General features: G+C 45.5%; 1 protein-coding gene across 14 annotated transcripts in view; it reads left to right on the plus strand.

Moving 5' to 3' along the window:
* Positions 1-3,100: 3,100 nt before the first annotated feature.
* Positions 3,101-14,190, plus strand: part of LOC119396764 (phosphatidylinositol-binding clathrin assembly protein LAP) — a 31,651-nt gene continuing 20,561 nt past the window's right edge. For 5 of the 14 annotated variants that reach the window (XM_049417218.1, XM_049417221.1, XM_037664074.2 and 2 more), the window contains exons 1-11: positions 3,102-3,376; positions 5,388-5,530; positions 5,591-5,666; positions 7,290-7,395; positions 7,836-7,875; positions 9,522-9,578; positions 9,650-9,761; positions 11,171-11,277; positions 12,300-12,341; positions 12,419-12,463; positions 12,578-12,666. In XM_049417218.1, the coding sequence (XP_049273175.1) occupies positions 3,238-3,376; positions 5,388-5,530; positions 5,591-5,666; positions 7,290-7,395; positions 7,836-7,875; positions 9,522-9,578; positions 9,650-9,761; positions 11,171-11,277; positions 12,300-12,341; positions 12,419-12,463; positions 12,578-12,666 (956 nt within the window). In that variant the 5' untranslated portion in view covers positions 3,102-3,237. Of the gene's footprint in view, positions 3,377-5,387; positions 5,531-5,590; positions 5,667-7,289; positions 7,396-7,835; positions 7,876-9,521; positions 9,579-9,649; positions 9,762-11,170; positions 11,278-12,299; positions 12,342-12,418; positions 12,464-12,577; positions 12,667-14,190 lie in introns of all 14 variants that reach the window. The other 9 variants (XM_049417223.1, XM_049417219.1, XM_049417228.1 and 6 more) reach the window with 5 other exon arrangements.

Here is a 14,190-nt window from a genome sequence, read left to right on the forward strand (position 1 = left end):
ATAAATACTGCGCAGTGTGCCGAAGACACTTGAAGGAATGCTGAAAGGAACACTTACTAATCAGTTTACACTGTTACAGTATACCCAGAAAATTCTAATTTATATTAGCATTACGCGATATAGCTAGACAATACTTCGAAGGCTAATAAAGTGCTACATCATTTGTGGTAAAATGGAGAGCATCGTCTGTAGGTATGTTTTCTCAGACAAGTGCCCTTTAGTGTTACAAGCGCCATATTTTCTGGTTAATTTTCTCTTTTTCGCCCACTCTGTTTAGTCACTACATGGTCAGGGCTTAAGTTAGTACCGATGTGGATGTTTTCATTTTTTTTATGTAAGAAGTAAATTGTATAGGACCACACTGCCCTAGGACATTGCACTGTTCTCATCTTTGTTGTTTGGGCTGTGGTTGAAACCATGAGGTGGCGGAATAAGTAAATACTTAGTTGTACTCACTCGCCAGTATTTTTGTAGTCAGTGTACTTACATTCATGATCATTTTAATTGTCACTAATGGACTTGCTTGCATCAACTATCAGTCACTCTTATTAATTCATAGTCACATCCTCACAACTTATCATCACTGGCTTTTGCTTATATTTATGCCAACCGGTATTTTGTAGCGATGCTTTTTTTCCAATGCTGAGGCCTCATTGTGCCCTTTGTGCTTCTACAGTGGTCGGAATGGCAGTGCACCCATGTTATCATTGGCATCAGCCGGCCTTGAGCAGTGGATGATGAGACTAGCATAGAATTGAGCATAATGCATCACTACAATATACCAGCCCAGCGCTCATTCCTGTTCACCCTAATGTTCGCACAAGCTTGCTCTACTCACTCCTATCAATGTGTTCATTCACACCCTTCACCACTCACTAACAGACTATCTCATGCTTGCAAAATTAGTGTTGGAGAAAACGTGAGTCAATGTACTCACGAGTGAATGTACCAACCCACGGTGGCCACTAGTGTTACTACATATATATGTGCTCCAGGTCATGTGGAACCTGGCACTTTTACGCAGAAGGTTCAATTATATTAGCTCACGGTGTTAATGAAAATATTCTGAACTTTTGCATTCCTGAAACTAGAGTATCATTTTGAGGCACATTAACAGGAATTTCCTGATTAATTCTGACCCCCCTGGAGTTTTTTAATCGGCACATAAATGCAATCGCACAGGCATTTCTTTGTTTCTTTACATTGAAATGCGGCTGTTTCAAATTCGCGATTTTGAGTTTTAGGCAGAAACTAGCACTCGATGTATACACCTGTCTCTTGTTTTATATTTTTTCCCCACTTATTCGTGACCATGGAGTGTCGCTGGAGCCCCTATCGACACCTCATGTCAACGAATTTTTCAGCCCTTCTAGCTTCCCCTGAACTTCTGCCTTTTTTTTTGGATTCCCCACTTATGCGATTCACTCCATATAGAGCTCCTGCTTCATTATTTTTTTTTGGAGACCAAGAAGTACCAGTATGGTGCAGTTTGCTGAAACCGGAGCTTCAGTTGTGCGCCGTACTTCTTGCACAAAGGACGACAATGTGACACGGGACTAGTATTTTCCACACATGCTTTTTCAGTGTGACATTGTTGTCCTTCGTGCAAAACGTACTGGTCAGGAAAACGCAACATCTTGCTTGCTAACTCCACATGAAGCAATATTTAAGCAGAGCTTAATTAATGTATGTTACAAGCTTTCAAGGTATCAGCACTTAAAGTAAGTAGAGTGCTCAGTAGTTTAAACACTAGTTGGTCTGCATGACAGCTGGGGCTTTTTTTGAGTCATTGGGGAATGGCGAGTTTTTGCTGTGGAGTCAAATTTGTCACAATGTGGGAGCAAGGCTTTTTCTTTCATTAAGTACTATAGTGAGTTATATCTGTGTCCTCAGTACTTAACGGTGGTGCAAGAAAGCAAGGCACCATATGCCATCCGACTATCGTGTTTTAATTGCTGAGCACTTCACCATAATCTTTTACTATAAATATAACTGTTAAAATGATGTTACGCAAGAAGCTGCAGCAATTACACGAAATGAATACAGTTTTCCTTTTTGTGTATCTGTTACACCAAAAAGTTGGAAAGAAGTCAATGTGAAAATCTTTTGATTCCTAATATTTTTTCCTAGGATGTATGGAGGGATTGTAGTTATCCAGCACTGCAAGTTGCATGCATGAATGATGAATTAAAGTCTGCACCCGAGCTATTTTAGTTAAGCATCGTGTTTACTATAGTTATGTGCGAAAGATGAGACGAAAATTGGTGGGCACAAAATTCAATTTATCCAGACTGTGTGTCCTAACTGTTGCGCCCTGATTGGCGATTGCGCAAACATCGCAAAAATCGGGAGCCCTAATAGCAAATGACCTTTATAGGCCGGGACGCCGGCAAGGACAAGTTCAAGATATCGAATTATGAGGGACGCGTTGCACCGATCCTTCGCTGTATCTGGTGTGCCACAATTGATTAGGATACAGTGCGTGGTACACTGCGCGCGGCCGCAGTGCCCCTTGCGCCAGACACACAGCGCAATAAGCAAAATCCTGCGAAAGAACGCATATCGCTTGTGTGCAGCTCCGCAGATGCTTTGTGGATGTATTGATCGAAGCTAAAAATTTCGTGCGGGCATCAGGCGCGCTGCTGGCAGACGCGGCGGAAGCAACAACCACTTCTCGAGATCATATTTGCTGTCGTCGAGCCACGTGGCCGATATGCAAAACAGTTGAAATAATTTCGCACAGCGCGTTATGTGCGGCTGACATCCGCGAAGCCAGAGCTTGGCCGCCGTGTTTTGGTTTTCAAATTTTGGCGCCTTTTCTGTCGGTTAAGTTGCGGTACCTTGTGCTTCCACTCGCGCTTACCTAGCGCGCCTCAAACCTCGTGCGCACTTGCGCATTTGTTGAGGCGTGGATTTGGTAGCATCTCGATATTTTGGTAAGCGTTACTGTTTTGTGTTTTTCGCTGTGTTTGCGACTTGCGGCCTGTGCAAGCGAAACGTTGCATAGGCGACGGTGAAAGGAGGTGGGGGCAATGGTGAGCATCACCATTGGACAGCGCAGACCATGAGGCCGTAGTGACGTCATGCGGTGACGTGAACGGTTTTTCTCTCGTTGCCCACCGCTTGGTGCGTGTGTTTGGGGCCTAGGAGGAGAGCTGTGCCAGCAGCAGGGGCAACACTCTTGTGTCGCAGGGCTGTCTTGCGGGTCCGTCTCCGTAGCCCGGTTCGCCAGCGCCGATGTCGAAGATGTCCGGCCAGAGCCTCAACGATCGGCTGATGGCAGCCCGGCACACCATAGCGGGTCAAGGCCTCGCCCGGGTGGTCTGCAAAGCGACCACCGAGGAAGTGATCGGCCCCAAGAAGAAACACCTCGACTGTAAGTGGGCCGCCTTGCTCCTCTGCCTGTCGCTCACGCTTGTTGGCCGGTCGGCGCTCGCTCAAAGGTGGGCCCCGAGCTGTAAGCCTAACAGTGCGCGCCGCCGAGGGGCCACCGCCGCGCTGTCACCGCCCCCGGCCCTCGGCTCCCGGTCCCAGCTGCGCACTGCTGCATGACACCCTCCTGTTTGCAGCCTACTACTGCAGGCTCAAATGTCGCGTGTGCGCGACCGCCTCCCTCCGCCGCCGTCGCCGATACACAGAGGGAGTTTTCTCTCGACCACCCCCCGAAAATCCCTCGCTGGCCGTCGCCCGCTTGTGCAGCGACTTTCGGAAGGCCGCCTTCACGCTCACATCGTTATCCCGATGCTGTGCATGCACTTCTTGCCACATACTGGTCGCTAGTTTCGCCCTACTCCCAAGAAGCTCAACTGCACCTCCTGCCGACAGCTGTAAAGCCCCTGTAGCCCGTGCCTGCGTTACTTCTTCGCGTTTTCAGTTTCTGACAGGCGCGCTTAGGCTCCCTGGCATGTGGCTGTTCTTCGCTTTGTACGGGCCTACAACACTCCGGTATCGGCTGCAGTGAGCAGTTGCATATGCAAAACTCAAACGTGGTAGTTTAGCTTACTGCAGGAGTGCAGCTTGGCACGCATTTGTAACCGGTGAAACTAAACAGGTTAAACCGAGTAGGTATCTGACCAGGACTGTTTTTGGGGACCGGTGTCAACATGTACTGTTAGAGTGCTCAAGGCACAATGGCATGCTATTCTATAATGGTCACAAGCATTCGTTGCAACTCCTTGGACTGACTGCAACACACTTTAGCTTTGCCATAAACCATTAACCTCACTGGATCTTTGTACTAACAGCAGTCGAGCAGCAGTTGTTGAAGTTTGCCAAACTGCTATTACTTATTTCTAATAAGAGTTCAGGTTTATTAAAGCAATATTGTTCGCTAACTTCTGCCCATATTTTTGTGAGATCTCATGCTATATTTTTGAACTGGGGGTTTAAAAGAGCACTGACACAAAAATCTTGCATATTGTTTTCTCTGTTGCAATAGGTAGCTAACGGCCCACTTATCACGGCTGGAAAGTTCGTTTGCTCGAGCGCGCGACGGTCAATTATTTGGAGACTATAGTGCTCAGTCGCTTTTCGGTTTCAGAGTGCCGAGGGAGGCGGGACCCAGAGTGGTTTTCGTGTAAACATATCTGGCTACGTGAGCACACAAAACTGCGTGCACGTGAGCACTGCGTTGACAACTCTTTTCAACGAAGGCTTCCTTGGTGCTGCTATAATCCCCTCTGAGGCGTTGCAAATATGCGTGACCCTCCTAAAATGCACTGCCGAGGCAAGGACATCAGAATTTGCACACCTGTGCTAGTCTGCCCCCTCTTTCCGTTAAAAAGGTCTGCTAGGAGAGAGCACTCACAAGGATCGTGGCAGCCAACACATACTCTTGACACAGGGGGCGGTTGGTTGTTTACACGAAAACCAAAGGCGCGTTTCGCGTGCAGTGGCATGTCACACACTTTAAAATTGGTTTTAAATATGTTCTAGGCTGTATTATCCGTTGATATTTCGTATTGATGAGTGTGTGTCCATAAAAAATCTATCCCACCAGTTATCTCTCCTTCAAAATTTTGTCAGCACTCCTTTAACTCTGTATTGGAAACTGAGAAAGAAAAACCTGAATTTCTGTGCAATTAGTGGCTGCACTTTATAATGGAACACTGATTGCAAACATGCACTGCATGAGCATTCAGAATTTTGCAAATACTGTACACCACAAACCTTTCATGCCAATAACTTTAGTATAACTTAGGACACTAGTAGTGCTGGACCACAGGCTGATTCTTTCTTTCTCTTAAGGTGTTTTTCTAAATACTGCAGTCTCTGTGAAAAATATTCTATTACTGACATGCCCCCTTTTCAGTGCACAAGTTTCTCATTTTTTTCGCTGTAGTGCATGGAGCAACATCTTATTCCTTGTCCATGGTTTTGGGTTGCAGACTTGCTACACTGCACGAACGAGCCCAATGTCTCGATCCCGCAACTGGCCAACCTGCTCATTGAACGTGCCCAGAACACCAACTGGGTGGTTGTCTTCAAATCCCTGGTCACTGTACACCACCTCATGTGCTATGGCAACGAGGTGCGTTGGGCTTGGACTGCCACTTGTGGGGCTTTGCCCTGATGACTGCTTTCTTCGCAGAGGTTCACCCAATACTTGGCATCGAGCAACTGTACGTTCCAGCTGGGTACTTTTGTGGACAAGACTGGTGTCCAGGGTGAGTTTCTCCTCTACTTTGTACATGGAGTGGGATTGTTGGTGTAGTGGCAGGTGCAACTGACTGGATTGAGCTTCCAGAAAAGTGGTTGACACTTCACAATGTGGCTGTTTGAAATCTGCCCCTTACCCTCTTTCATATGTCACTTGTCGCATGTCCCATGTCTGAGGCGTAATGCAAAATCCTTGAGGGTGTGTCGCAGGAGCCAACGTTTTGCCAAGCAGTCTTGTAGTCTTCAAAGGAGTCGCTGCATTGAAGAAAAAGGCTTGTCAAAACGTTGGCTCCAGTTACAAAAATTTTTCATCTTCTCCCTAACTTCTGCCATGTCTGAGGGGAGTGTATTTCTGGCTACACATCCCGTATGCCAGTCACACAGGTCATTTTGTTACGATCATGCCCCATCGGTATCAAATTTTTTTGACCGTAATTGCCTTCATTCTGCATCTTGTGAAAGGGAAGCAGTTGTGACACACTGAAAGTAAGTCGCACGATTGAAGAAAAGAAAGTGCTCAAGATCATGACGCGCGCTGACGAACGGACGTAGCTTCTTGCCCTCTTGTCATCATTGCCCCCCGCGTAACTTTCAGTGCGCTCGCTGGTACGAAAGGAGAGAGAAAGCGCGCAACAAATCTCCTGTAACTCTACTCGTACGTGACGGATTCTATAAGGTTTTGCAGCAGTCGATTCATGAGGCAATAAACTCCTATAATGAAGCCATTCCATGATTACTTGGAAAAGTGTTGCAGGGCCACTTTAAGATATAACCCCACCCATGCCATGGACGAGCAGCCTGTCTATGCATTTTTGGTAAAAGTAGCGATGTATCAGTTGACTATACTTCTGAACTCCTAACCATGTGATGTATGAGTTGAATTTGTCTCTGTGATTCGTCATGCTTTTGGTAGCTGGTGCAGCACAATCCATGGGGCAGTGAGAGCAGGAACGAGTTTATTTGGGTGGCAGAAGTGAAAAGCGTTCGCAACCTGAGTCATTTAAACCATTTCGCTATTTTATTGGAGGTTCGGGATAATCGCATCACATGGAAGGGGTTAAGGTACTGCAGGACCTTGTGGCAACACTGGAGAGCATTTAGCCTAGTGGTGCTTGTTTATTAGTGACTTCTATCATCATGGGCAGACGCTTAGGCTATTGTTACGCTTCCTTATGACCTGATACTACTTGTATGTTCTTGGTGGAAATTGGTTACTACCAATCAACAGTCCTAAGCTTGCTTGGAAATCTTGCTACTGTGTGTTACGGGTGCATTCAGATTGCCATCACCAGTGTTTGGTAACAAAGGTCTGATCAGAGATCACCTCACTTCTCTGGCAGCAATTGGTCCTGCTTCTTACCCCGGTAAGCTTCCCTTACCCCAGTAAGGTACCGCTGCCATGCTGGGAACATCACTGCCTGTGTTGTACACAGGCCCAGCGCCAAGTTAGCGCAAATATTGCCCAGTCTTATTAAATGGCATTGCAGTTGCCTAATGGTGTGCTTTTCTTTCATTCCCTACAGCATCTGGCGATATGGGTTTGTTGTTGCAAACATTTCTTATGCATTTTTAAAATCGAGTGTTCAGTTAACTTTTGCATTTACACGCGCTATACACATTCGTGTTCCCAGCTGGCTTTGACATGTCAACATTCATCCGACGCTATGCCAAGTACCTGACAGAGAAGGCGGTGTCCTACCGCACTGTGGCGTTTGACTTCTGCAAGGTGAAAAGGGGGTGAGTTGGAAATTGTTTCTTTTTTTCTTGGACCGCCATTGTCAAATATGGATGGGGAAACAGCATAGTAATAACTTTCACGCACACACAAAAAAAAAACTCCTCAAGACCCGCACCTCAGGCAGTTTCAATAGCAATGTACTGTTAGTTTGACTTCCACAGAACCCCTCCCCCATTTGTCCGGGAAATTGGGAGATGGGAGAGCTACATTTCCATGTATGGTGACCTGAATTTTTATTCTAGCAACTTTGACATATTGAGCTCCTTCTCTTTGGAGCCCCTTACTACAGCATGCCTCATAATCATTTCGTGGTTTTGGCAAATAAACTTCCAGTTGACGAAAAAATTTACCCAGCTGGTGAAAAAAAGGCTTTCTAAAAGCTTGTGTATATCTGTGAAACGGTCCCTTTACATGAATGTTCACAACTTTTCCTTTGCAGCAAAGAAGACGGAACCCTGCGCACCATGCCGACTGACAAGGTGAGCTTAGGCTGCTTTTCCAGCTCTGAATTATGGACTACCGATAAGTGCTAAAGCTGTAAATTGTGCGGTGTCCTTTAAAATATTCTTTTCTCTATATGCTTATTTAAGAAATTTGCTTTGTTGTAGAGAAAACAGACATGCTTGCATATTGCTGCACCAGATTTAAAAGATATTTGCACTTGCCACTGCTTTCTTGCTAAAATTTTTTAACAGTATTGCATTTTTCAGATAGCATTGTGTAAAAGAAACATTTATCTTGTTTGCTTGTCTATAGTTGGATACAACTTAAGGCTCCACCCATATGACCAAAGCATGACTGCCAATTGCCTCTGCAACTAAAGAAATAGTCCCGCTCATGAGCCAGACTGCAAAGTCACCGGCCGTCCGGCTAGAGTGCGCACCCATTGGTGAAGGCTCACATTCATCAGTCTTTGAGAAGTAAATGTAGCTGCCTTCTAAAGTTGTACCCAAATGTAGCTTGTCAAAGGGACAGGAAAATTATCAGCACAGTGAACATGTGTAGTGGCTGGCTTTGCTTCCAGTAGGTGACATTTATATATAGATGAACCAGGCAAGACAACTTTCATTGAATGATAGACAAAAACAGGCAATTTTGTCACAGCAGTTTTAGTGGCAACGAAACAGTGCTACCTGCAAAATATGTTTGCTTCATTAAAGATGGCTGGACGCTACATGTTTATCGGTAGACTTGTCTTAAGCCAAGAGTTCTTCGTTAAATGTTGTTTTGTGTGGTTCTGAAAACTTGTGGACATGTGTAAATTGCGTGCTTATTTTGAATGTGTGGTTAATTTTTGTTTAGCTTGCATAATTTATGCAACTGGTCCTTCAAATTTATGCAAGATTTTTAAGCTGAGGCCATGAGCGTCGGCAGGATTTTGTCTTGGGGGGTGCAAGCCTGTGTTGCATCGCGGCTGGAAGAGGGGGAGAGCGCTGGTGTAGCTTGGGTGGGGGCAAGTGCTGGTGTGGCTTGAGGGGGACAAGTGCCCCTTTTGCACCCCCCCTGCCGACGCCCATGGCTGAGGCCCCTTTTTATGGTACACAAAGCAATAAGATTGGTCTGTTTATTAACATGACGGCGTTAAAGAGCTCGTTTCGCAGAAAATCCGGTGTCTGTGTCTTTGGTTGTGAACGAAAAATCGGCGTTGTCCGTGAGCGAAAATTCGAGGTAGATGCAAGATGCAAATAAAGATAGGAGCTAGATGGCGTCTGCACTTAGGCTTTCCTTGCGGCACGGTTTAGGTCTCCACCAAGAAGTAAAAGCAGGCTTGTGAAGGCGATACGAGCACGGTCCGATTACGCTATCATGTTCTGCTAGAGCGCTAGCTGCTGGGTTGTCAAACGTTTTGATACCCTGTTCAGTAATATTTGAGGAAGTGATCTTTCAAACCTTTTGAGAAAGGCATGCATAGAAATACAAACTAAATGGGATTGATTTAACTTAGCATTTGAAGTGAGCAGATAGAAATGCCTGTGCCCTAAGTTTTCAACCTCATAACTAGGAAGATTCAAAATTTTGAAAATTTTCGGTCTATGACCGAACTCTTTAGCTTGCTTCCTTTAACGAGAGCTGAGGAGGCGTTCGTTACACCTTTTTGTGTTCGTTTCCATTCTCTTGCACACAGCTGCTGAAGACAGTGCCTGCGCTGCAAAGTCAACTGGACGCTCTGCTTGAGTTTGATGTGAGTGCTTTTAACCTGCCTGTGAAGGCATTGCCGGGCCGACAGGGAGCCAAGCAAGTGTCGTCTTTCAGTGCACAGCGAATGACCTGACCAATGGGGTGATCAGCTCAGCCTTCATGCTGCTGTTCCGGGACCTGATACGTCTCTTTGCCTGCTACAACGATGGGATCATTAATCTGCTCGGTGCGTGCTGGTATACTCTGTATATTGCCTCTATCGCTCATCACCACCCTTCACAGCTTCGTATCACTCTAAGCATTGCACTCACCACCATGGCTATGAGTGGTGCTAAGTCACCCAGGTTTGCGTGCACATAAATAGCCGATAAAGTGGACGAGAGGACGACCGCCACCGTAGCTCAATTGGTAGATCATCGGGTGCATTATCTGAAGGTTTCAGGTTCGGTCCCCGCCGGAGCAAAGTTGTCTTTTCGTCCACTTTACTTTCTTCACATCTGTATCACAATTACTACAATACACTTGAAAACACAATTAACGTCTCCTATACCTTCTTTGGCTTTAATATCTGCTGGTTTTCATTGTCTGCTGGTGTCAAAGAAACGAGCCCTCAAATTTACTTTGTTTTGTTCATTACTAGCATAGGATGACATGTGAGCAAAAAAGATGATGGGGCAGTTCTGTAGGTACTACCGCGTGTGTGCTGCCATGAGGGTGTTGACGATGCGAATATACATCATCACTTGGAGGCACAAAGAACTCTCCCCATAGCACGCATCATTAACGAGACAGTCCTAGTTACCGTTCCTTGATCAGTTCTTTTCGCCCCGTGTTTTACGATGTTGCTTGATGTGCTCTGTCATATTCTCTCCACGTCTTTTTCTGCCTGCGCAATATCTGCTATTTACTGCAACTGGCTTTGCACTTGCTAACAGTATTATGCAAGAAAAATGTGAAAGCTTGGAACTGTGCCTGATGATAAAGCTTCACGATTTTTGAACTAGCATGGGAGCACGGGGACAGGAACATGAAGAGATACTTTTTAATTTCGCTCACTTGTTTTTTTTGTATTTTGTTATGATAGTGCAAAAAAAGTTGATTTGAAGCTGCTGTATGGCAATCAGTGTATACAGCAGCTTCAACAGTCTTTGTTATAGGTTGGCCATGCAACATTTTGTTTGTTGTACATGTCTTGAGGGTTGCCCATGCGTAAATTTGTACGCATTACAGCTTGCACTCTGCTTCGTAGTGTGGCTTCCATTACGCTCAATATAGTGCTCCACATAATCTTCAATCCTCGAAGTTGCTATTCTTTGCAGTTCACTGTCTGATCTTTTGTGTTTGATTCTGTATGGAAGTTTCAAAACTTTATCAATTTTAGGAGATACCTTTAAAACTTTGCAAGTTACATTTATATCAGCCCAAGTGAAGGAACCTTTAATGGGAACAGTTACACAATTCATTGACAGTGACGATTTGCGCATGCTACTAGATTTGAAACATTTTGGAATGATAATGGGGTGGTAAAGCCTACACAGTTTCAAAATAGTTGTACCCATACTGATCACACGCAGTCAGCTTGCATTGCCCTGGATCTATAGTAAGTCTTGTCGCATGCTGTGTTCACTTGTGCAGAAAAATATTTCGACATGAATAAGAAGCACTGTCGCGAGGCCTTGGACATCTACAAAAAGTTCCTCATCCGTATGGACCGGGTAGCGGAGTTCCTCAAGGTTGCCGAGGTGAGTTGCCCTTCGTCTGTGCTCTAACTATTCTTCCATTTGGGATGACAAATTTCTCGCGGATACCTGCCTGTAGGACATGTTCCTTTAGGACACCACTGGATCTCTAATCACTTAACCGCACGATGTGAAAGCGATGCTGGGGGCAAACATATCTGCCCACAAGCTCTGCACAATGAGTTCATGCCTTCGTTGAAAATCTGTGTAACCGCTGTCATGCGCTTTAACAAAGTGAAATGGCTCCTCTTCCTCCCTCCCTCTCTTTTTTTTTTGTTTCTGTCTTGAGACAGTTTAGTCGGGCGCTACTTTAGAAGTCAGCAGCATATCCACCTCAAAGGCAGATGCACACAAGCCTGCACCAATGAGCAAGAGCTCTAGACTGACTTCATAAGCAACAGTGTCGGGGACACCCCGCATTCGGAGAACATTGCAGAGTGCATGAGCGGGACTGTTTTAGTCAGCGACGTCGTCGGCTGCCACTGTTCGCATCAGGGCTCTGCCTACCCTGACTTAAGTTGTACTTAACTGTAGTCTGTTTGGTTTGTATGTACTGTTGTTGTTGACCACAGACTTGCTAGTTCATCTCCATACTGAGCCCCCGCGGTGGTCTAGTGGTTATGGTGCTTGACTGCTGACCTGAAGGTCGCAGGATCGAATCCCGGCCGTGTCGGCCGCATTTCGGTGGAGGCAATATGCTAGAGGCCTGTGTGCTTAGATTTAGGTGCACATTAAAGAATCGCAGGCGGCCAAAATTTCCAGGGCCCTCCACTACAGGGCCCAATGCCTCTCATAATCATCGTGATTTTGTGAAGTAAAACCCCAACGATTATCATCTCCATACTGTTAGTTGCATATCGTCTGCATTTTTGAAGTATGAATTTTCTGGCGAATATTTTTTTTAAATGTTTGCATCTGTCTGTTCCTCAGCCATGTAGAATCTACAGACACTATCACGCATAAAAGTGATCACTGTGGTGTATGGTTCTTATTCTCTTCCCCCCCCCTTTCTTTTCCTTTTTCAGACTGTTGGTATCGACAAAGGTGACATCCCCGACCTCACCAAGGTAAGCATGCCCAGGGGTGTCAGTAGACAGTGGGGACAGATCGCGGGCCGCGGCGCGTCTCTGCTCTCTTTTTACAGTACTTTGAAGTGTTCCTAATAAGCTTTGCCAATAGGACGTCAGAGGTAAGGGGCAAAAAGTAAGGAAGCTGTTTTCCCGTGTGCCGTGGGTTCCTGCGCTTTGCCCTGCACGAAGCTCCGCTTCACGTGGTCTTTCTGTTGGGTCTTGGTCCTTTTCAGGCTCCCAGCAGTTTGCTGGATGCCCTGGAGCAGCACTTGGCTGCTTTGGAGGGGCGTAAAGGAGCTACTTCTGCCACCTCTGCGACCAGGTCAGCCATGGCATCTGCCCTCCTCCTTTGCTTAAGTACTTGAGCAGGGATTCCCAACATGGATTCTGCAGGGATTTCAGTGTCGTATTGCGATGCACTTCAGTTTTTAGCACTTGCATAGTTGCGTGCACCTAGCTCCCCTCATCTGGGAAATTTACTCAATGACAACAATTTGGCTTGTTCCCTCTTCTTCAAAATTTTTATTTAGCAAAAAAAAGAAGGACCGACATGGAAGAAATTAGTTATTTGTCATGTTGCGCTCATTTTATAGTGAAATATATGTCGCAGGGTTCGTTGCCAGTCACTCTACTTTCAAGACATAATCATATCAAAATTGTCACTATGCTTGAGCAGTGCAGCATTTTTTTGGTGTATGCCTGAGCTCTCTGCTCCTTCCCTCAATCAGTGTTCGGTAGTAGTTTGCCAAGTTCGCACCAAATACCCAAGTTCCCATGCCCAATTAGTCACGTGTACAAGCACGTATTCACCACTTTGTTTTCTACAAAAGCAATGTGACAGTGTTTCGACAACAAGCATCTCTCCACAGTTCATAATTTCCTTCAAAGAGCACGTTCTGCTTGAATAAAAATGTCGCTTCAGTTACGCTTTTCAATGCGGCAAGATAGTAGTTGCGCGTCCGGAGAGGCATGCTCACCATAGTGTGGCCAACTTGGCAGCCAGTCTATAGACATGCTCTCCAGTTGAGGGGTTAAGTGCTAGTCTTGTACAATTGTGCTCCGGAAATTGGCCCCATACCTCATTGATCATTTTGAAACCTCAAGGAAGTGGCACTGTCCACTGTTGTACAGTATCGAGCTGCATATTTTATTAGTTCGGCGAGTCTGTTTGCTATGCCAAAGAACAAGTATGCTTGAGACTTGCCTCAAGTTTCACAAGCAGCTTGTAGGAATGTACTAGATGCATCGTACATTTACGTCAGCATCAGAAGCTTCGCCTAACATCTTGTAATTGTTGTAGGGCACTGTAGTGCCATGAACTTCTATCACTTTTGTCGTACATAAGCTTTGTGCGAGCGCAGCAGTGTGCAGTATTTTCTCAGTTCAACTTTGGGAACCTCTGCTCTTGAAGGTTTTGTGGCTTAGGGCAACCCTCCCCTCTTCACCAGAGCCACCCAGTTTTTGTTTACCCCTTGTTTTACTTGCAACCAGCCTGTGAAAACTTGCATAAGGCCCTTTCACTGTCACTGCTTGCTGCAGCACCTTTCTGTAGCTGCTTTAATTTTGTCCTTTGTTCAAGATTTTGATAAATGAAGCACTGTTGATTTGAAAGTTGCGCAAGAATGCCCATTTCTTCATTTGTACAGTGGTACCAGCTTCACATATAGATTGTGGTTCTTGTAAGACTGATTTATTTTCGTCTGGTGGAAATCTTAAGTTGTTCTGTTACCCCTCTAGTCAGAAGTGCACCGTAGGTGTTTCAAGGACTGCCACAAGTCTGCCAGTTTGACCTTCTGTTGTAAGTTAGTGTGCTAGCCTCTGGTTATGTTATTTTTGTTTTGCGAAA

The sequence above is a fragment of the Rhipicephalus sanguineus genome, chromosome 6 (genome assembly GCF_013339695.2).
Source record: "Rhipicephalus sanguineus isolate Rsan-2018 chromosome 6, BIME_Rsan_1.4, whole genome shotgun sequence".
NCBI lineage: Eukaryota > Metazoa > Arthropoda > Arachnida > Ixodida > Ixodidae > Rhipicephalus > Rhipicephalus sanguineus.